At 44.6% G+C, this 23573-nt stretch overlaps 1 protein-coding gene across 9 annotated transcripts in view; it reads right to left on the bottom strand.

Annotated features, from left to right (window-relative positions):
• Positions 1-12793: 12793 nt before the first annotated feature.
• Positions 12794-23573, bottom strand: part of Ablim1 (actin binding LIM protein 1) — a 257300-nt gene continuing 246520 nt past the window's right edge. For all 9 annotated transcript variants that reach the window (XM_042689458.1, XM_042689465.1, XM_042689463.1 and 6 more), the window contains 6 exons: positions 23120-23184; positions 22456-22516; positions 21462-21469; positions 20473-20547; positions 19538-19618; positions 12794-17443 (listed from right to left, as the gene is read on the bottom strand). In XM_042689458.1, coding sequence (XP_042545392.1) covers positions 17330-17443; positions 19538-19618; positions 20473-20547; positions 21462-21469; positions 22456-22516; positions 23120-23184 — 404 coding nt within the window. In that variant the 3' untranslated portion in view covers positions 12794-17329. The remainder of the gene's footprint in view (positions 17444-19537; positions 19619-20472; positions 20548-21461; positions 21470-22455; positions 22517-23119; positions 23185-23573) is intronic.

Raw genomic sequence — 23573 nt, 5'->3', positions numbered from 1 at the left:
CAAAATTTCATGCTGGAAAATTCTAGAACAGACTCTAAGGATTAAAACCTAGAGTCAAAATCAGTCTCTGGCCAGGTGCCAGTGGCTCATGCCTATAATCTTAGCTACTCAGGAGGCTGAGATCTGAGGATTGCAGTTCAAAGCTAGCCTGGGCAGGAAAGTCTGTGAGACTCTTATGTCCAATAAACCACCAGAAAACTGGAAGTAATGCTGTGGCTCAAGTGGTAGAGCACTAGGCTTGAGCTGAAGAGTGGAGGGACAGTGCCCAGGCCCAGATTTCAAGCCTCACAACTGACAAAAACAAAAATCAGTCTCTGAGTATTTGCAAAGCCTTATTACTAGGAGCTCACTTTATCTTTCATTATGAGAATCCACTGAGTGTGTATGAGAGAGAGAGAGACAGAGACAGAGACAGAGAGAGAGCGAAAGAACAATTGTCATGCAGCTTCCCAAATTCCTGTTGGAAGCATCTGAGGTAGCTAGAGTTTGTCCTGGCAGAAACAACTGAGAGAATATAAATGGAAATCGTCATAGGAGAATAACTAGCTGTGCAGGACATGGGAAACCAGGCCACTACAATCAGACAGTGCCTCCATCCTGTCACTCGAATAGAGTCTTTCATAATATTCCAAGTAAGATTTATTGAAGATCTCAGTGGAAGGGCATGGAGTATGGTCATCTCAGGGCCAAGAATAAGTCTTCTTTGTGTGAGTGTGTGTGTGTGTGTGTGTGCATGCACACGTACATGCATGTTGTCTGTATGTACCAGTCCTGGGGTTTGAAATCAGGTCTGTGGTCCTGTCCTTCAGCATTTTTACTCAAGGCTAGTACTTTACTGCTTGAGTCACAGCTCCACTCTTTGCTTTTGGTGGTTAATGGAGATAAGAGTCTCAGGGACTTTTCTGCCCAGGCTGGCTAAGAAACTTGATTCTCCCAAGTAGCTAGGACTACAGGTGTGAGCCACCAGTGCCCAGCAGGAAAGTCTTTTTATGAGCACATTTGAAGAGTCCTTCTCTCCTCCTCAGATGAGTAACCTGTTATCACATGAAGATGAGTCACGGTGGGCTGGGCTCCTGCTGTTGTCTCCTGATCTGCCGCCAAGGATCCCTAGCCCATTTGCATAAGGACAGTGGCTTTATTCCAACCACTGGGAACACCAAAGCAAAGGCTAGGCTGGAATCTGGGCTCTCGACAACAGGGGGTCTTTCCCTAGATGGGGTGTGAAAGTGTGACAATCTCTGGGATCCACGAGAAAGGTTTTTTTGGGCAGGATCAGGCCTTGATCCAGATGTGGCCTCAGACTGTGGAGGCAAAGCATCTGGGCTCGAATTCTAGGTCCATCATTTAGAACGGATGTAGCCTCAGGCACATTTCTTCACCAAATAAGGAGCATCATGGCCACGACTTCATCACAGCATCACAGCGTAGAGCTCGAATGAAGCACACAGAACTACAATACATCTGACATGGCCCAAGCCCTGACAAACAGCAGTGAGTACATTTTGTTAGGGCTCAGCCATGGGCAGAGTGGCTAGAAAGAACTGGAAAATAAGAGTTAAGCAATTGGAAACATGGTTGTCCATTAGTATCTTCTGTTGTGTGCACAGAACCAACTTTGACGCTCTTCACTTTGGTCATAAATACACATAACACCTGTCGAGGCTTTGTGCCATTCCCAGCAGAGGAAGGCAACACAGCCACTTCGGAGCCTCTTCTGCTAGGCACTGGATATGTACGGCCCCAGTTCTGGGGCCTGGCTCCCAGAACCTTGCTCTTCTCAGAGTCATTGCATGTTCTCCACTGCATTGGTCTTTACAATAAAAAAATAAGACTACACAGATTTCCACATAAGTTGTGCTTGACACTGGGAGCATTTTAAATTTTGTGGCATGTCTTCTTGTGGATAGATTACAACTTCTTTATTTCTCCTGTATTTGGGTAATCTCTAGCTTTGAAAATACTACAGAGAATGTCTAAGGTCATTATACACATGACTTTTCTTCCTTTTTTTTTTTTTGGTCAGGCGTGAGGCTTGAACTCAGGGCCTGGGCACTGTCCCTGAGCTTTTTCATTCAAAGCAAGTGCTCTACCACTTTGAGCCACAGCTTTACTTCCAGTTTTCTGGTACTTAATTGGAGATAAGAGTGTCAGGGACTTTATAACTCAGACTGGCTTTGAACTGTGATCCTCAGATCTTAGCCTACAGAGTAGCTAGGATTACAGATATGAGCCATCAGTACCTGGTTTCCTTTTTAAAAAAAACCAACATTTTATTGAGGTATATCATGTGATTTCATCATTTGAAATGTACAATATGATGTGGGATTTTTTTTTTGATTGTTGTTTTGGGGTTTTCTTTTCTGACAGTCCTGAGGCTTTAACTCAGGGGCTGGGCTCTGTCCCTGAGCTTCTTTTGTTCAAGGCTAGTGTCCTACCACTTGATCCACAGCTCCACTTTGGGATTTTTTGGTGTTTAGTTGAAATAGGGGTCTCACAGAGTTTTCTACCTGGGCTGTGATCTTCAAACTGTGATCCTCATATCTCAACCTCCTGTGTAGACAGGATTGCAGCTATGATCCATAGGGGACCTGGCTAATGTGATGGTTTTTAGTCTAAACGTTTTGTGACTATCATAGCAATAAACTTTGGAACATCATTTCTATTTAAAAAAAAAAAAACCTCAGACCTATTAAGTCACTCTCCCCATTCCTTCCACCCAGTTTTAGGCAACCACTAATTTATCTTCTGACTACACTGATTTCTCAGTTTGGGAAATGTTGCAGAAGTGGACATATTTGGGGGATAGGTTCTTTCACTTAATATGTTTTCAAGGTTCATTCATTCTGCAGCATAAATCAGTAGTTCATATTTAGTGTCACTGAGTAATACTCCATTGTATAGATAATTTTCCTTTTTATATTGGTTGTTCCAACACTGGGATTATTCTGAATACTTTTGCCATAAGCATTCATATACAAGTTTCCTTTCCACCAGCCTGCAGAGACTGACCCCTGACCAGGTATTGCCTCCTCGGGTCTTACTCTTGCTCCTATGGTGCTGAACTCAGGATCTCTCACACACCACACCCCCAAGTCTGCTCGTTTGCCAGCATGCACTGCTGTTTCTCTCATCTAGCCTGTTGCCAAAGCTAAAAACTCACCAAGTTATTTGCTCCACTTCCCATTCTCCAATCCATTAGGTCATTAATCCTTTGCACAATTACACGCTTCTGTTTATATGTATGGGTTTATATGACTAATGTCTGTTTGTTCACTATTTTATTTCCAGTGCTTAGCATGGTGCCTGGTTTATAGTCAGGTTTACAGTCCTCTCAACTGCTGACTTGAAGCACTTTTAGCCCTTTTCTATTTTTTTAAATTAAGGTTGTAATTTATCCTTTATGATACAAACATACAGCCATATAATAATCATCACCACAATTAAGAGGAAAGGCTTCAAATTACAAGATTTGAAGAGAAATCTATTTCGTCTGGAAGTTGGGTTTCTCACCTGCTTTCAGAATGTTGTGTGGGAGGACAAGTGGCAGATGTGAAGATGTCTGCACACTTAGAGAAAGGATCGCTCGGGAGGTCTAGATGCTCTTGGATGCTTGCTGCCTAGCACTTCTGCCCATGTGCTTGCTAAAGAAGGACAAGTCCGGGGCTGGGAAGGTGGCTCAGTGGTAGAGCTTGCCTTGCATGCTTGAAGCCCTGGGTTCGATTCCTCAGCACCACATAAGCAGGAAAAAAAGCCAGAAGTGGTGCTGTGGCTCAAGTGGTAGAGCGCTAGCTTGAGCTGAAGAGCTGAGGGTCAGCGTCCAGGCCCTGAGTTCAGGCCCCACGACCAGACCCCCCCCCCCCAAAAAAAAGGACAAGTCTGCTTCTCTCTATTTCTTTGTGCTTCTCTTTCCTTCCTTCCTTTCTTTTTTTTTGTGATACTCAGGCTTGAACTCAAGACCTTATATTTCGTAGGAAGGTGTTCTACCACTTGAACCACACTCCCAGCCCTTTTTTGCTTTCATTACTTTTTGAATAGGGTCTTACTTGTTGGCTGTATTAGCTGGACTGTGATCCTGGAATAACAGTTGTCCACTTCCACACCCAGCTTTTTATTGGTTGAGATGGGGTTTCTGTCTCAGCAGACCTTGAACCATAACATTCCTGAGCTCTGCTTCCTGAGTAGAGAGACTTTTAGGCACAAGCCACATGATTGACCACAAATCCATTTCTTGCCTTGACAAAACATTTCACCTCAGACTGGAAAGATAGTGGTTGTCCCCCACCCCCTCCCAAATGATAAAGGATAAAGATTGAGAAATAGAGAGCATGTCACTCAATGGTTTGACCTGAAGAGCTTTCTGGGAGTAGTAAAGACCCATTAGAACAAACTTTCTAACCTTGGCATGTTGCATGGGTTAAAAATAACCATTTGCTCAGGAAACAAGAGCAAGAATTGACAAATGAGATTGTATTACAGTAAAAGAGATACCAGAATCAAGTGACAACCCACAGAATGGGAGAAACATCTTTACCAGCTATTCATCAGAGAAAGAATTAATTCCAGAAGACTTTTTAAAAATCTTCAAAAGTTAAATACCATAAGAACAAATAACCCAAATTATAAATGGGCAACTGAATTGAGCAGAGAGTTCCCAAAAGATGTGCAAATAGCCAATAAATACATGGAACGTTGTTCAACATCTTAGCCATAAAGGAAATTCCAATCCAAACAGCATCAAGATTCCATCACCCCAGTCAGAATGTCTATCATTAAGAAAACAAACGACAACCAGCACTGATAAGGATGTTGAGGTGTGGGGGAACCTTCATTCACTGTTGGTGGGAAAGAGGCATAGAGGTTCCTTAAAAAACTAAAACAGAGCTCCAAGATGGTCCTCCTTTCCCACTCCTGGGATATAGATCTGAAGGAGTATAAACCTGCACACCCTTGTTTGTAGCAGCATTCGTTAGAGTAAGCCAATGGTGGAATTCACCTAGCTGTCTATTTATGAATGGGTTAAAAGTGTGGTTCATATACACCATAGAGCATTAGTCAGCCATAAAAATGAATGAAATTATTTCATTCGCAAGAAAATTGTTAGAATTGGGAGCCAGACTGACAGAGACCAATACCACATGTGTTCTCTCATATGCAGGATCCAAATCTAACAAAAACAAACAGAATAAGAAACAAAAAAAGAATGACAGGTGTATAAACGAGAGGACTACAGGGGAGTGGGAAGCAGTGGGCAGGAGGAGGGTGAAAAGAGGGGGATGGAGAGGAATATGGTCAATTTACTTCATATACATTATGAAATAGAACAATGAACTTACTAGAATTGTTTTAAAGGGGCAGATTTAAAAAGAGTAATGAAGGAGGAGAAATTGATCAAAATCCATTAAATGCAAGTATGGAAATATCACACAATTAATCCCCTTTGTACAATTAGTATAAATCAAAAAAATTACAGAAAATGAGACAAGAAGACAAGACTTCACCTTAAGTTTAAAGCTAACGTAGTCCCTTACCAGTCATCAATAATCAAAACTAACATCCTTTATTCTTCTCAGGAACAATCAAATTTTGGCCATGTTTTTTTTTTTTCTAAATTCATTTTTATTTTGGCAAATAATAACTGTATGCATTTAGAATGCTTAACAAGTTTTAAAAATGTACACATTATAGACTGACATCATTTACCCTATTATATTGCTGGCTGATGGCTGGCATCTGAAAGGAGTCAGCATCCGGGGCCTGGAATGAACTTCCGGAAAGGGCAGGAAGTCACAGGACTCAGCCTCTGAACTCTGGTACCTGCAATGGATTGGTATCAACACCTGCCCAGAGCGATAACCTAGCCCAGGCACAGTCTCCATCCTAAAGAGCCAGAAAGTCCCTTGACAATGGAGACCTGCCATCTACCTGGTGACTAATCCACTTGTGTCTGGGGGTGCCCCATCCTCAGCCTGAGTTGAACCTGCCTCAAGCCACACCTATTAGGGTGGGCTGCTGAGGTCTGCTAGGCAAAGCAGGAGATAACTAAGCAAACCTGGACCTGGTCTAGGAAAAATAAAACAGATGGTGATTTACCTTGCTGCCGTTGGGGAAGTGGGTCTTATCTCTACATACTTGGCCTGTGATTTTGTGACTCCCCCCCCCCCCCCCAGGTAGGCCTACTGGAGCCCTCTCTCCCAGACTTCCTCCTGCTCCAATCACTGAGGAGTTAGGCAACATTGGTCACCAGTAACGATACAATATCAGCTTCCCAGCACTACTGTAACAAGTTGCTGTAAACTAGGTGACTTAAAACAACAAAAGTTAATTTTTCCACAGTTCTAGAGGCCAAAATTGTTACAATCAAGAAAGCCTAGCAGTATGGTAGTTCACGCTTATAATTCTAGTGGGCAAGAGGCTGAGGGAAGGAGAATTGAGATGGTGAGATCCAATCTCAAAAGAAAGAAATAAAGAGAAAAGGAAGGATGGAAGGAAGGAAGGAAGGAAGGAAGGAAGGAAGGAAGGAAGGAAGGAAGGAAGGAAGGAAGGAAGGAAGGAAGGAAGGAAGGAAGGAGAAAAAGAGAGAAAGAAAGTAAGAAAATAAGAAAAAGAAATAGAGAGGGGAAGGGAGAGAGAGAGGGAGGGAGGAAGGGAAGGAGAGAGGGAGGGAGGGAAGGAGGGAGGAAGGAAGATCCAGGTATGGTTAGGCGCAAGGATTTTCCCTTCCCTCTGCCAGGGGACTTTCTGGTGGTGCCTGGTGTTCCTCACTTGGGTGTCTTATAATGTCTGCCTTTTGTCTTCTCTGCTGGTATCTCAGATCTCCTCATCTAAGGACCCTTACCACCCCAATCTGTGGAGATCTGATTTCAGTTCTTATCCCTGTATATCAGCAAGGCCCTTTTCTCAGATGCAGTCATATATGTATCCAGAGTCCAGGCAGAAATGTCATGTGGGAGACACTGTGTCAGCCCATTGGAGATGCCTCACTATGTGAAGGCTGAATAATAAAATGAGCACTTTTTGGTAAGAGAAGACTTTGTAGTCACAACTCCCAGGTTACTAGTCCTACTATCTTGGGCCAGGCCCAGAGACCGTTAATTAAAAGCTTGCCTGGAGTGACTGCCTAAATAGAAATGGGAAGACAGGCTTTGTGCCCACCCTTCCAGAAAATGGCAGAAAGAGGTTGACCCTGTCAACTAATGATCATCTCAGGGTTTCCATTTCTCCCGGTGATGAGAGGAGAGGGGAGATGTGCTGCCGCTGGGCTGCTTTTCCTTCAGGCAGCTGTGTACTTTATTGGGTCTCTCTTTTAAATGGAGACAGCCTCCTTGCAAATGAGTAACACCTGAGCAGAACTGCCAGCCTCTCCTAGGGGTGTCTAGGGCCTGGTTATACTGATGGAGAATGCTCACTAGCTTTTTGTGGAGAACCCCAAGGCAGGGAAGGTGGATTTCCTGGGCTTTGTCTCACCTCTGGTCCACTGCAGAAAGATGAACAAAGCCGGATGCTGAGTGTTCAGCCTGTCAGAGTCCAGCTCTACTCCTGACTTGAGATGACGTGGCATGACTGATCATTGGGTCATTAGGAAGATTTGGATGTTGTCTCGCTGGAAGATGAAAGCTTCAGGGCTCCCAAGCCAGACAAATCACCTCACAGACAGAAGCAAGAGCTTTACAATCAGATCTGGATTCAAAGCTTGACTGCTCTGCTGAGGCCTTGTTCAAGTTTCCCCATGCTGAGTTACTCTCATTTGAGCGCCAACGGTAAACAGCACTCAGCGAGGCTGTTTGCAAGGTTGAGGGCCACAGGCTGTGAGTCTTTAAGCACTGAAAGCCTTTGGACTGAAGTAAAATTGATAAGTACCCACAACTTAAGTATTCTTGAGTCACTTTGTTTTTATGTGGAGGAGAGAAACAACTTTTCGTTTTTAACACAGTAGGCTGAACTCTTGCTCCTGATAGCATCATAAGTGCTAGCAACATTTTCTAACTTTTTAGTAAGAAGCATATTTCAAAAGACAATCACAGGAATGAAAGAATCATTTTTTTTTCCGGTGCCAGCATCCGTCCAGTGCAGAACAAAATGTTGTTATTGGTGGCCAGGTTCCACCAAGCTGAGAAAGGCTGGTATTTGTCTTTACAAAAACACAGTCCCTTTTGATAAATGCTTAGAAAACTCCATGCTAACAACGAGGAAGCCTAGAGAACTGTGTCCGCCTTCGGGGGCATGTAGTGTTTGGACAGGATGGCCAGGGGCTAGAACTCAATTGCCTTCCTATTTGCCCTCCCTCAGTCCTGAGCTTACTCTTCTCCAGTTAACTAGAATACTACATGGAGGATTTAGCCAGCACCTGGAACTCCAGTGATCCTTGAAAGGCTGTTCTCATCAATCAACCCTTTTTTTGTTTTTATTGTAAAGATACTGTACAGAGGGGTTACAGTTACATGAGTAAGGTAATGAGTCCATTTCCTATTGAGCATCGTTACTCCCTACTTTTGTTTTTCCCCTACCATCCCTTTCCTCCCCACCTCCCCGACTCCTCCCTCCTCCCACCAAAGTTGTAAAGCTCGTTTTCAACATAGTGTCTCTACATCTCATATAATGTGTCAACTTGTATCCTTCTTTCAGCATTTTGCTATTTCCCTTCTCCTCCCCAAATAAGAAAAACATATATACAAGACGCAGGGCACAGGAATCAGATACAGTGAAAACAGGGGTTATACCATGGGGGAAGAACATACCAAAGAAACAAAAAAAAAAATCACATAGTACATTATAAGTACATTAAGAACTACAGCAAGAAAGAGAAAACCTCTTGTGTCCCTATCTTGGGGTTCATTTTGCTTAGCATCATCTTATATGGTCATATGTACATAGCTTTTGACCTTTTCTGTTTGTCCTAGATTTATACTAGTTATTGCAGATAAGGGAAATGACTGGACCTATGTTTCTTTGGGCCTGGCTTAATTCATTCACTTAATGTAAATTTTTCCAAAGGGCATCTATGTTGGTTCCATATCTTAGCTATGGTGAATAATGCTGCGATAAACCTAGTTGTGCTGGTAGCTTTAGTATGGCCTTGTTTGTGATCATTTGGGTAAATGCCCAAAAGTGGGATTGCTGGGTCATAGGGGAGCTCTAAGTGGAGTCTTTTGAGGAACCTCCATACTGCTTTCCAGAACTCACCCAACCTCTTCTCACTTGGCCTCAGTCCCAGGTTCTCTTGAGTCTGAGTCCCACCACCAGGCTGAGTCTGGAAGCTGCATGGAGCTCTCTGTGCTGCCAGCAGCCCCTGGGGAATGTTCTGGAAGGGCACACACCCAATGCCATGCTGAGGCAGAGCAAAACCAGTCCTCACTTTGGATAGGAGTGTTTCCCGAGCCAACTTTTCTTTTTATCTACTGGGAAGGGCTAAGTGTAGAGGCAGCAGCAGGGGACAACAGAAATAAACACAGACAATCTTCTGTAGGGGCAGCCATTGTGCTTAGGACAATGGACGGCCCTGACAGCATTTTCATCCAGTTACAATTGGAAAGGAAAGTACGTGTGTACATGTGGTCATAATTACACCCTCCTCCACAGCCCCAAATGGGTGAGCCTACTCTGACTTCCTCTGAAGGGAACGAGGGACACTATATATATATATCCATATCTATACACACATATATGTGTGTGTCCCTACTTCATATATACATGTATATATAGTATATATGTGCGTGTAAATGTAGTGTATATATGTGTATGTATATATGTATATATAGTGTATGTATATATTCAGAGTCCTGGCTTCCGGTGGGGAAGAGGGGGAATTTAGGCTGATGGCCATCCCTTGGGGTTGGAATGGGGACTCCCTGAAAGTTTTAGCCAGTGTTCCTCCAGTCACTCTGGGTTATCTCAAAACTTGCCAGTCCTAAAGTCTCCACCCTTACCAGTGCTTACCAGCCACAATGAGCCGCTTGCAGCAGCAGGAGAGGGCAGGTAGACGCACCTAGGCCAGGCTGTCTGGCTCTGTGGAGGAAGAGACACTCCTTCTAGCATGGGCCAGAGGCACTGGGCAGACTAGTAGCTTTCTTGAGCTGAGCCAGTGTCCCTAAATGCCCTACCACTGAGACTTCTGCCTTTGCTGCCTCTAGTTGCTTTAATATGAATCACTGAATTGGAAAGATCATTCTGGAACCAGCATCCTCTCTTCTGGAATCAATGATCAGCTCTTCCGGTGCTCACAGGCATGCCTTTGGCACCATGGGGGTGCTCCTCTCCCATGAGGCTTCACTTCGCCAGCTTCTGGTTGGAGCAGCTGGCCTCATGTGATTGGCCACATCACAGGGCAACTGCCCAAGGCAGAGCCTGGGATTGGAGAGATGGGGTTTGAATCCCAGCCCCACCACCCTCATCAGCAGGTAGCTTTTCTGGGTCTATTTTCTTAACTCTACAGCAGGAATAAGGAATAGTAAGAGACCACATACCATGCTTCACTCAGGGCTGGATAAACAGTAAGTCCTTATTATATGGTAGCCACTTTATTAACAAACGCTAATGTTTGAGAGCTCATTTTCTATCACGCTGGGGCTTGTTCTACAGGAGTTCTCATAAATAACCTTTTGAGGTAGGTATTATTACTATGCCTCTTTTGATAGAACTGGAAATGGAAGCTTAGAGAAGTCAAACAAATAGTCACTCTTTACACATCTACTTATTGGAGCTGGCACTTAAGCCTGAGTTGACACTGCACCTGCACCGAGCTGTTGGTCCTGGGAGAGTTAGAATGGGAGACATGGTCCTTGTCCTGAGAAGATAAAAAGCAGTAGAACTGGGAGGGAAACAGTATGGTATTCGAAAGGGACAGAGCTGGATGCTCCCGGCTGTGGGGCTCCCTGGCTGAGTGGTCAGGCATGTTTGTTCAGCCTCTGAGCTTTGATTTCCTCACTTGTATGGCTGAGCTACAATCCTCTGCCTTGTGGGGGCCCCTGGGAGAGATATGTGAATGCAATGATAGATTGCTCGGCATTCAACCCAGAGGAGATGAAACTACAAAGCAGAAACAGGTGCCAAGCTCAGAGTACGAGGCAACCCTTGCTAAGTACTAAATTGTGAGGTGTAGTCATAAGCACGCAAAGAATTCGCTTTGGCCGGTTGGGCTGGGCCATCAAGACAGGCCCATGTAGGGGATGTGAATGTGAACCTGGGCTTGTCTTTCATTTAAGGCATACAGGGCCCATGGGAAATTCACATGCGTAACTCCAAAGTGCTGATGGGAAACTGGCTTTAAAGAGTCAACTCCGGCCGTAACCTCCTTCCCCTGGGGCCAGTTTCTCTCCACGACTGACCACCTCCTTGAAGAGCTGGGCATTGTAGAGAGGAAATGTTGGCAGAGCTGCTTGGGTGGGGACAGTTCGGGTGTGTCTGGAGCAGTGCAGTGGTTGGAACGGCAAAGGTGGATGGATTTGAAGGCAGAGCACTGAGGGAAGCCAGGCAGTGGTGAGGTGAGGGCTGCTAACGATGCTTAGACTCTCAACTAAGGTGGGTGAAGCTCTCTGCTAGCCACTGAGGTAAAGGAGGAGTTGACTTCTAATGCAAAGGTGGTGCCAGCAGAGCCAAACACCACCACTAAAACTAACTCAGGCTGCAGAAGTTGAATCCAACATGGGTGCTGGTGAAAACAGAGGTGAATAGAACAGACTTGGAGCTGGGGCCTCCTGATATATTTAACACTGTCTTGGGACTAACCCGTGGCTAGCTTTCAGGCAGGATCTATGCGAATGCCAATGTGACTGAGCCCAGAGAGACTGGACAGGCCCAGCAGGCTGTGGGGTCTGGTTAGAACAGGCCATCCTAAGTACAGATCTCTGTATTTTCTAGCAATAAGGACAAGTAAATTGAAATGTAGATTTTTCCTCATGTAAAGATCAGTAACGCAGAAGTCAAAGATGGGAAGATACTTATTCCCTACTCATTCTAGCTGCTTCTTAGAGTGGCCAGGTTCACAGTGGCTGATTTTTTTCTCAAGCCAGCTTACACCATCACTGTTTTTCCAAATGATGGAATTGTCACTACTGTGTCACAAATCGAACCCAACATCGGCAGCAGTTACATCAGTGAAGACAAGTCCTTCATTTTTTCTTTTCCTTTTTCTTCTGTCTCTCTGTCTCTGTCTCTCTCTCTCTCTGCTGGGACTCAAATCCAAGACCTTATGCCTTCTCAGCATATACTCTACCCGAGTTATACCCCTAGCCAAGAAATGTTTTTCTTTAGTCAACCTGACCAACCAATTGGTATTGGCCTCACTTCCTGCCTCCAGCTTGGGCAATCAGCTTGCATGGATTATGGCATCTGTTGTATTCTGGTTTTGCTTGGGTTACTGGAAGTTGGGCTGATACTTTTGGAGACAGGATAAATCTTCCAAAGGACCACAGGAATGAGAAAGGAGACAGCCTTGAAGGCACTTACAAATGAAGCACACAGCTTTATTCACCCAGCTGTAAGTACAACAGCGATGCAAAGGGGCATGGCAGAGTGGCTCACAACAGGAGTGTGGAGCAGGCTGGGAATTGTGCAGCTCAGCAGCATGGAGACCAGCAGGCCACCCGTACCGTGCACACCAGCGCGGGGTACTCAGGCACGGGCATACCCACTCGATTCCATGGGGGGAACATGACATGGCTTTTCACATGCCCTTCGAAACATTTGCGTTTGTGTTTCTGAAAGGGGAGAGAAGGCAGGAAATTGTTGAAAACAATTCTACAAGCCCAACTTAAAGGGAAAGAACCCCCAAAAGCTTCAAGACAGACTCATCAACAACTCATGGAAATGGTTCCCATTTATTACTGGAGAAATGTGTACACAAAAATCCCCCAAGACCATCAATTTTGTGGACAATTGTGTCAACTCCCATAAGTAAAGAAACAGAGCAAGTGTGATCCGGAAGTGGTTCACAGCCTTTCTGATGATGGATGTAATTGTTACCCTCTCTTTGCAGTCCATAGGCTCCGAGTGTTACTCATGGGAACTTCCCTCTTGGGAGTGACAGTTTGAATGCTAATAACCACCATTTCAATCCCACTAAGCTTTAGAAAGTACTGGATTTGTTTAGTTTTATTGTAGACACAGTCACCACTCAGAAAGGGTCCACCTGAATTCATCACTGTCCCCGACTGAGTTTGCCTTAAGTTAAACTCTGCTCAAATGGAAATAGAACAATCCATATGCAAAGGATAGTTGTCAAAAGTCTCCCTTCCTGAGCAGGAAATGGGAAGATGGTGATGCTTTTGTTGTTGTTGTTTTTGTATTTTTTTTTAAAGATCATCAAAGTAAAGGCTTCTCTTTCTCCCATCAAGGAATAAGTGAGCAGTTCCCTTAAAGCTTATCATGGAAGGATGGTATTGCACATTTCAATCCCTAAATAATCTTTTATTTATTTTTTTATTTTCCTGGATGGAAAGTTCTTCAAAAGGGCACACTACAGAATGAATTGGAGGCATACATACACTTAGTTCATCCAAAGAAAACAAATTCTTAAAATCAAATAAAATCAAGTCTAGCATAGGAAGTACAGATTAGTTACCAGAAATACAAAGTGTTTTATAAATCTGAGCTTGTTTCAGAGGATGCAGAGGGCTACTTCCCTTCTGTGACTCTTGAGTAACGGGGTTCTGGGTGCCATAGCTAGAGGCATGCTTGCCCCTACAACGCACACCAGACCGCCACCCTGTTTGCTCAAAATAATCTTTAGAAAGACTGATCTAGTCAAAAGTGGTTAATTTTGAATTCTTTGAAGCTTGCAAAAGCATATATATATATATATATACATAAATATATGTATATATATAAAATCTGGGAAGCAATTCTTAGAAAAAGATGTTTGCTTCAATGTGTAAAGAAGTTAGGTGAGATTCTAGAAACATTTCCAGCGGAACTTCTGCAAGTTAGAGGTAATTGACACCAGATAGGGATGGAGAGGATCTGCGTTCGAATCAAAAACAGCTCTGGCTTTTGCTTCGGAAGAGACTCAGTTTGGAGCCAACAGAATCAGGGTTAGGGAGGAACAGAGGACAGGACAGACAGAATACCTTCCCCCACCCCAGTTTTCTGCACCATTATTACCCATTAACTTGTTTTTTTTTTCCTCTTTGAAGTTTCAGAGAACAGGCAGTTTATATTTAGTTATTGAAGGAGTCATATTAAAAATTTTTTCTCAATGAACCCCAAACCAGAAAGGAGATACATAGCTAGTTGTCCAGGTTTCCAAATGCTCTTTATACCTCCTAGTAAACTGCACAGGAAGACTAGGTGATGGTTTGGACTGTCTTGAAGAAATTTTAAAAGGAAGCACTGACTCTCATAGGGTCATAGTAACCTCTTCATGCAGTCAGTATGTGATTCGAGCCACAGGTCAGTCAAATGCTAGGAAATATAGCCCTTAATATATGCACCAAGCCTGCTATGGGTATAATTCTATCACTAGAATGGACAAGCTGATTTGACTGTAACAACTGTAGTTTCCTTTGACATACAGCACGGGGGGGAGGGAGGAGTAGAAAACACCTCTCCTGGGCTGTGGTCAGAACTTTTCAAGCTCAAGCATGGGGAGCCCAGCTTGACAGATAGGCCCGTTCGTTTAGATTTGGCAATTAGAACCAGCTTGTCCCCAACCTATTCTTCCAGGTCAGTGTAGCACAGATGTCCCCCCCCCCCCCCCCCCCAGTGATCTGCAGAGGTCCCTCCCCACAGCAGAGAAAGGCTGCTGATGTTTTCCAGCAATGCAGTTTTGCACAAGGCAATCTAAATGAATCAGTACAGTTGATATGGGAAGGTTTTGCTTTTCTAGTTGGAGTCAGAATTGAGTTCAAAAGATACAAAGAAGAGCAGGGATTTTCATCATGGGGAGAATTAGGAGCCGATTTTAAAATGACCCTCTAGGATTCCCCTCAGCCTCACTGTCCTATCCCCATGGCAGCCAGGCCCTTCTCCTGGAGACCAACAAGAAGAATAGCCAAACTACCTGCCTGTGCCCTTGTTTCTGGAATCCCTTGGTTTTTTCCTACCCTGGCATTTCATCTGCATGTTTATGAGTGATAACTCATTACCAAATGGAACACATGGCAGGCTCTTTATTATCTCCACCATGAAAACATGCTGGCAGCTGCTTGTCCACCACTGTTGCTGACAGTAGTAGGAACACACGGTCAGGAACCATGTGCCATAGCCCCCATCCCTCTATCTGCCAGGACAAGGCAAAAACTAAGACAATTCAGGCTTTGACCTGAGACCGTCAGTGCTGGACAGGGTACCGGGAACATAGCCTGAAGCGCACAGGCAATTGAGACCTGAGAGGGCTCCCTGCGGGCTTCAGTCTGCCTGCAGACCAGAGTTACTGGCCTCTCATCTGCTCAGGCACCCCATCGGAGCTCTTTGCTAGAAAAATTAGTAGGTGCAACATATAATCATGGATTTGTGAGAGTAGTACTCAAGCTTAGATTTCCTCATAGAGCATAAGAGAACCCCAGAAAGCAGTTAGAATATTCACTACATCCTAGAATTCACTACATCATTCACTACATCATACAGACACAAGCGGGTCGCAAGCCTGCCACTTGGGCTCAAGCCCCACACTGCTTCCATTTGCCCCCCAATGTCAGGTGGATGCCTAGTAATCTCCATCTTTAGAGCACCAGAATTTCTGAGACATTGTGCTCAGTGGTATTTGCACTTAAGAGTGTAAATCTGCAACTGGAGCCCCAAAGTGCAAGAACAAATGTGCCCTAACCTCCCGTGTGTGGAGCTGGAGAGACCCCTCATCCCACGTATGATGCCATATTGTAACATGGCCTCAGCCACACATTCTAGTGAAAATCGCTAGACTCTAATTTGGATGAAGAGCTGCAGTGTGTGAGGCCTCTGGAGAGAGGCCTCAGCCTCTTCTGTCTTCTTCAGCATTAGTTACCTCAGCGCATGGTCTCCAGGCACCAACATCCTCTCACGAAGGAGGCGGTGCTGGGGACACAGGCTGGCTTTCATCCATGAGTGCTGAGTCACATGCACTGGTGCAAAATGTCCCTAAGAAGCTGCAGCACAGTGTGACCAACATCCAAAACCTAAAAGCACATGCAGACTCACAAAACTGCCCTGGGTGGGTGAGACAGACAGACAGACAGACAGGCACACAGACACAAACACACAGACACCCACACACACATCAGAGTGAACAATACTAGGCAAGGAGAGCTATAAAGGCCAACTTAAATCTATTTGAAGCCATCTATTAAAGTTGAAGAGATTTCAGAGAAAAGCATGCCTTTTCTTAGCCTATTACCAAAGACTTTAAAATAAACTCAGCCTGGGTATGACCTGATTCATAGGATGCCACACAGACAGCACAGGACACTGTCAGAAAGGATGAACTTATATGGGTGACAAGACATGGGATTTTTGTTTCTTTAAGAATATTATGGGCTATGGACAGAAATTACCTAGCAACATGTAGCCGGGCCAATCTGGAAACCATTTTTATCTTTCCTTTCTTTGCAAAGGTAATGCCTAAGCCAACTCCTGTCCTTGGCATAGAGAAAGCATTCAGCACACTATCTGAATCAGAAAACAAGTCCAGGAGGGCTGCCTTCCTTTCTTTTCCTTACCTTTCTCTTAAAAAAAGATCCTAGCAATTTGCCAACCAGATCCCACAATAAAGAGCCTATGGGGGAAAAAAAGTCGTTCAGAGGTTCAACCAGAGCTGCCTGGTTCCATGACTGACTTCCATCCCTGCCAGAGCCCAGGCAGAGGAGCACAAAGTGGGCAAGGAAAGGTGTGTGCTAAGTTACTGCTACCATGTGGGAGCAGCCCTCTGACTCCCCCTCCCCCTTAGCCACAGTGCTGGAGAATAAATATGTTCGTACTTTGGAATCAGCACACACTCTATCCTAAGGGCACTTGCTGGCTCTGATTGATACAGTCAGCACTATGGTAGACACAATTAAAGGAAAAGTTAAAGGGAGAGAAAAAAGAGGAAGGGAGGGAGAGAGGGAAGGAAGGAGGGAAGGAGAGAGGGAGGAAGGCAGGCAGGCCAGTCCTGTGTGGTCAATATGTCATGTAGAAAGGTCACCTGTGAACATTACTGCTGTGTTTGGGAACATAGAAATTTCTACCCATTGCTGCTTGGCAAGTGTTACTGTTGGTTGGCCCAATATTTGGCTCAGGGTACCGAGTGGCCAGACTTTCCCTTGGTGTGTTGCTGAGGGACGGTGCATTGTAAATTCTCCAATCAAAGTTTGGACCTTGATACATCATCGCCGGCATCGTCGCCACTGCCAGTCCCTTTCTAGTTGCTGCTTATGTGTGGGACTTAGAAGAGTTTCGCTTTTTTCTTCATGTCGTTGCGTCTCCAAAGAGGTAACTTGTCGAACTCTTGAATGGACATTCCAAAGATGTCCCGAAACACTTCTGGGGCTAAGTGGCGCTGGAAAGAGAATAGAGCAGTGGTCAGTCAAGATGTCTGCACATGAGACCTTTAGAATGGCTCTCCAGTTTGTGTCCACCAGTTCTCCTCAGACTCAACCAACTGAAGATAAAAAATAAGCAAACACACAAAATAAGGAAAAAAAAAACAAGGGATAAAACGCTGGACACCCCTCACACCTGTAATCCTAGCTATTCAGGAGGCTGAGATCATCATTCAAAACCACCTGAGTGGGAAAGTTAATGAAGGAAGGAAAGAAAAAGGAAGGAAGAAAGGAAGGAAGGAAGGAAGGAAGGAAGGAAGGAAGGAAGAAAGGAAGGAAGGAAGGAAGGAAGGAAGGGAGAAAAATTCCAAAAGTAACTGCACCTATACTGAACATGCATCAACTATTTTTCTTGTCATTCCCCTCCCCAACAATGTAACAACTATTTATAAGGTTTTACACTATGCTGTTAGTATCCAGTTCATTTAGAGATGATTTAAGGTGCTCATTAGGCTTGCCAAGGTCATAGGCAAACACAACCCTATTTTATATAAACAATTTGAGCATCTGTGGATCTTAGTAACTGTGGGGAGGACTGGAGTCGATCTTTGCAGACACCAAGGAACACCATCATTATTATGAAGAACAGAGAATGACCAGAGACAGGTAACCACTCATGCTTGTGACCAAGCATGGCCAGGTGGGACTCCGACCCCAATCAAGTCAAAGAGTTAAGACAGAATTAATGATTCTGTTACAACCCAGTGTAATAGGTTGCATAGGAATGGGGAGGCGGGGAAGGTGGCTCAGTGGTAGAGCGCTTGCCTTACATGCATGAGGCCCTGGGTTCAATTCCTCAGCACCACATAAGCAGAAAAAGCCGGAAGTGGCGCTGTGGCTCAAGTGGTAGAGTGCTAGCCTTAAGCTGAAGAGCTGAGGAACAGCGCCCAGTCCCAGAGTTCAGGCCCCACAGCCGACAAAATAATTTAAAAAAAAAAAAGGGAATGGGGACTAGGAAGATGATTCACAATGATGGTGGTCACTCTATTTCCAGTCCCTGAAGAGAAAATGGACAGTAGCAATAGAAAGCCAATGAGAACTCTGAGCTTTCCAAAGTGGTCCCTAGGCAGCTTGACCCAACAGGAAGCCTGGGTGCCTGGCCTACCTGGGGGACCCTCATCTGTCACAGCTTCTAGGCAAACCCCCCTAGGACAGGGGCCACTTGTCTCTAAGCCAGCCTGGTGGTCTATACAAAGGCCCTCCCTTTTGTCAGGGAACAGTATCCACGCGTCCTGAGACTACCAGCCAGAAATCATAATTAAAATCATTCAGATGGAAAAATACAAAGATCAGTCTTCCATGTCTAAGGAGGCCTTGGGTTCATGCACCCAGATAACCCTTCCACGGGAATGCGGAAGCAGCCAAGGAGAGAACCTTAGCCAGAATAAACCATTTTCTCGTGACTCCCTTCTCCCCCTGCTTCTCCGTGGACCGAACCCAGACTCGGGCCAGATAAGGATCTAGACAATGTGAGGAGGGACAATGACTCCCTTTCTGTATCTCCAGCCCTAATTAAGGCAGCATCCAACTTCCCAAGAAAATGATGAAAAGCGATACTGTGCCTCTGGGGTAGTTCTTCTAAATATGGGGTATTCCTAATGCTGACTTAAGTATAAATTTAACCATAAAGAGAGTTAAATCTAAGTGTATGTCCTGTACCACCGGCTTCTGGGAAGCCAGGAAATGCCCACGCTTAGACAGTTAAAACTCCCTTCTGCTTTCTCATCTTGCCTGACACACTTTGCAAACAAGAGCCCTGTCTGGCTTACTGCTGAACTCAGGTACTCCTAGAATGTTTATCACCCAGCAGGAGCAATAAACGCATGCTTCCACACTTGCTTCTGTCTCATGGCTTTAGCTCATTATAGAGATCCTCTGAGATTCTAGCCACCCTTTCGTTTTACCTACAATGTGATAAACTACATCTTTCTTATTTTTTTGTTTCATCAGAGAAATGAGATCTTTCTTGGGAGAAAGTTGGAGGGAATGTAAAGGGATCCATCTGCAACTGAGTGTGGATTCTTGTCTTGTTTTGCTTTGCTTTGCTTTACCTCCAGCCGGGTTCTGTCCACGTCCCTCAGGATTTTGTTGCGCCCTCTGTTGGTCACCATGAGCATTTCATATGGAAATATCTGAGAAGGAACACAGGTATCTATTTTATTAAGAATCATCATTTATACTAGCATCGAGTGCTTCTAAGATAGAGCTTCCAACTTAGTATCACAAGATCATGAGAGTAGAAGGAGGGATCCTCAAGACCAGTAGAGGTACTAATGTCTAGGAATGCTTTGCTGAATACAGGAATATTAATGTTAGGAATGGGGGTAAAGGTTAATGTGCGAAGAGAGCTGAACCTGCCGGAATGCACGCTCTCTCTCCCATGATGCTGTGATGTGGCAGGATGCCTTGTGCGGGGTTCATCAAGCTCATCTCTCAATCTGGATGGATTCACGCAGCCAGACTGACCCAGAAGAATACTTTGAAAGCTGGCACACTGAAATAAGCCCTGGCTGCGGTCCCCAGAGATATTAACTCCTTGACCATTGAGGGAGGTTTAGGATATTCTAGAGCAAGAGTGACGTGTCATCCAGCTTTGCTCAGGATTAAGGAAGTTCACGGGATACAAGGCTAAGAAAGTCCTTGTTGGCAAACTGGAACATATGGGTCACCCTATCTAGAGCAGACTCCAGCTGTTCTGTTGGTACTGGATATGCCTTGGTATGTCCATGGCAGGACAATGGACATGCACAGACAGAGAGAAAGAGGTACCTCAGGTGAACCGAGTACCACGGCAGTAAGGACTTAAACCTGTGCACCTAATGTGACCAAAACAGTGGCATGGGAGGAGAAGTGCGATCTGACGTACCTTCCCTGGAAGCATCAGCCTGGAACAAAATGGGCCCTACACTCTGAGGAAGAGAAGAATCCAGCCCTTTGAAGGGCCCCGCCATCTGTGTGGGAGAAGGAAGGGAATGGCTGTACTTGCCTTTGGTTCCAACATGTTGGGCATGGACACTCCTCGGTCCATCCTCATTGCTGGCATGTGTCCATCTGGAAGGGTCTGTAAGAGAAATTCCAGTTCCAGGATGAGCACAGATGGGGAACACGAGAGAGGATCGTGGGTGCCCAGCCTGCCCCGCCGGGCTTCAAACCTGCTGTTGTGCAGATGGGCCTTGTTCATTACCCTATCTTTTTCAACATGAGATCGTCAGTGAAAAAGAGCAGGAAAACTGCTCTTTGCAATCAGGTTAGAGAAAGATCCAACTTAATAACTATAGACTAATTACTGAATTTAGGCTGAGTATATGAAAATATACAGTATGCAAAAAAAGAAAAAAGGTCAAGTGTGTTACTGCTATGTTCTTACTTTAAGTCTTATATTTCTTTGTATTTTATATCTTTTCTCATTCTCCATCAAGGTTTTACAAGATTTTTTTAGCTTGAGGACTGAGGATGTAACTCAGTGTTACAATGCTTAGCAGACACAAGGCACTGGGTTTAATACCCAGCACTGGGGGGAAAAAAAAGTTATAAAGGAATAAATGAATGACATGGGAACAGAATGTTCTTTCCCATTAGCCAAGGCCTGAGTGTCTTTCATTTGACAAGAGGCAAGAGAAGAAAGGACTAGAATACTGAGAGGTTAAAGTTCAAAGGAAGACACTGCACATGAGCAGACCACAGATGCTGGTTCACTGTCGTCCTAAGGAGGGTGCTCATAACCTAAAGCAAGACATTCTTCTCCTCTCATACAAGGCCTGGCTCAGGCTGTGTCCCCAAGGCGTGACGCAATTGCTGGGCCTGTTGCTCTTCACCCTAGAGAGTAGTGGTTAGATAACCACAGAGCGTGCTTAGATCACCACAGAGAGGGCTTATACTTAGCAGATATCTTTTCTCTGGGGCAGGCAGCTGGACTAGAAAATGGTAGTTCTGCTTGCTGGTGTAGCCAAGTCAAGAAAGCCAAAGGGTCCATACCTGGTAGTCTGAAAAGAAAAGGAGAGGAAACTATGGTAAGGGAGAGACTATAAGAAAACATGGAACCACAGAGACTATGTTCTACTACAGTTCTCCAAACAGTCCTGGGCAACCCTGCCTTCTCTCTACTCTCAGTCTGTGCAAATCCTGAAGCCAAGAAATGCCTGCTCTAGCTTTTTTTTTTTTTTAATTAAGATTTGTTTTAGCATACATTACTGGCACCAAGAGGATTTTATGGTAATATCTGGATACACGTGTCCAATGTATTCCAGCAGCCTCATCCCTCTTTCCCTCTCTCATATTCCCTCCTCGCTTCTCAAAACAATTTCAATAAGTCTCCTTGCTCGATTTTCACATATGCAAATATAGAGTACTTGGATCACTTTACCTTCAGTCCTCTCCTGCCCACGATACCTACCTATTTGCCCTGCCAACAGGAGATGTTTTCTCATCATTTTTTTTTAGTGTACATTAATTAATTGAACCGAGGGTTTTCACCATGGTATTTAATACATATATATCTTTTCATCAGAATCACACCCTATTGCTCTCTATTTCCCCTCCTACCTCTTATTGTTTACAGGATGTCCTATATAGTCTAGGCTGGCCTAAACTTGAGATCTTCCTGCCTCAGCTTCCCAAATATCTGGGATTACAGATGTGTACTGCCATACCTGACTCCACTCCCGCTTTAAATACTGGATTAAACGTTTTTCCCCTCTCCCTCAGTGTCAGATGCATTTTGAGAACAGGGGCCACGTCTTGCTTATGGCTGTACCTCCAGCTATCTAATAAGAGTGTTCAGTGTACAGCAAAAGTGACAAAGACATGCTCGCCAAACTCAGTTCTCCTGGCTTTATTTCACTAGAGATCCTCGCAGATTTCGGTGATGACTGTTAGCACAGGAAGTAGCTGTGGTAAGACTACAGGGTGCCACACCGCGTGCTGGACACCGGCAGCACGCTTGTGATCCCGGCCTCTCCGGGAGCCTCACCTCGTACTCCCCCGCTGACATCCCCGTAGCTGTTGTACTGAGCAAAGTCCGTGGAAACTGGCTGAAAGGGGAAAATACATCATGAGATCGCCACAGTGACCCTTTGGGAGTCAGGTGGAAAGGAGGAAGAGAGACATAAAATCCTCAGAACCCTTTCCAAACCAGTCTCCTGGACCTCATTCTTATTCTTTCCTATTTAATCTTCTATCACCATGACATAGGCTGCCCCCCCCCCTTGTCTTGGTGAGCAAGGATCTCTTGCTGACAGATTAAAAAAGATATTTCACAGCATAGTTACATACTACTATCTTGAGGGGAAGACAGCTGCAACAAGCTTTCTTTTCTTTTCTTTCTCTTTTTTTTTTTTAAGAGTTAATGTCTCAAGTAATACCTTCAGCTTCATTGCCACCCCATTGATTAGTGTAATTTCCTCTTAAGCTTACACAGGCCATTCACTTATTGAAAGTCAATTTCTTCTTCAACAGAAATATTTACTTTGCTTGTATCTCAAAGTGATTTACCAGGTAATCAGAGCAATGACTAGAGTTTTCATTATATCCCCAAATGGAGATCAAAGAGTCAGATGATTCAGACAATACATCACAACTCCAATCAGGAGCAGAAGGGATAAGTATAGAAGCAACCAATTAAAGAGAAGTCTTACCCTGTGAAGCCCATTTTTTCCATAACCAGGGAGAGACGAGGTTTTAGATGATGGAGCATGTGGAGCTGATAAGAAAAAGGCAAAAAAAGCAATATGTAGCAATATGTAGTGAGCCCATGGCTCACTCCTGTAATCCTAGCTAGTCAAGAGGCTGAGATCTGAAGATCACAGTTTGAAGCCCAGTTCAGGCAAGAAAGTCTGGAATATTTATCTCCAATTATCTACCCAAGAGCCAGAAGTGGAGGTGTAGCTCAAGTAGTAGAGCGCTAATCTTGAGCCAAAAATTTCAGGGACAGCGTCTAGGTCCCAAGTTCAAATCCTAGGTCTGCACACACACACACACACACACACACACACACACACACACACACACACACACTAGGGAGCCAGAAGTCCAATCATCAATGCAATCAGCAGTGGATCTTCCTTTGGGAAAGAAGGCTTCCAATCACAT

The sequence above is a fragment of the Dipodomys spectabilis genome, unplaced genomic scaffold, assembly GCF_019054845.1.
Source record: "Dipodomys spectabilis isolate Male_0828 unplaced genomic scaffold, ASM1905484v1 ptg000125l, whole genome shotgun sequence".
Lineage (NCBI taxonomy): Eukaryota > Metazoa > Chordata > Mammalia > Rodentia > Heteromyidae > Dipodomys > Dipodomys spectabilis.
The sequence above is the reverse complement of the archived record's forward strand: the minus strand, read 5'-3'. Positions and strand labels throughout refer to the sequence as shown.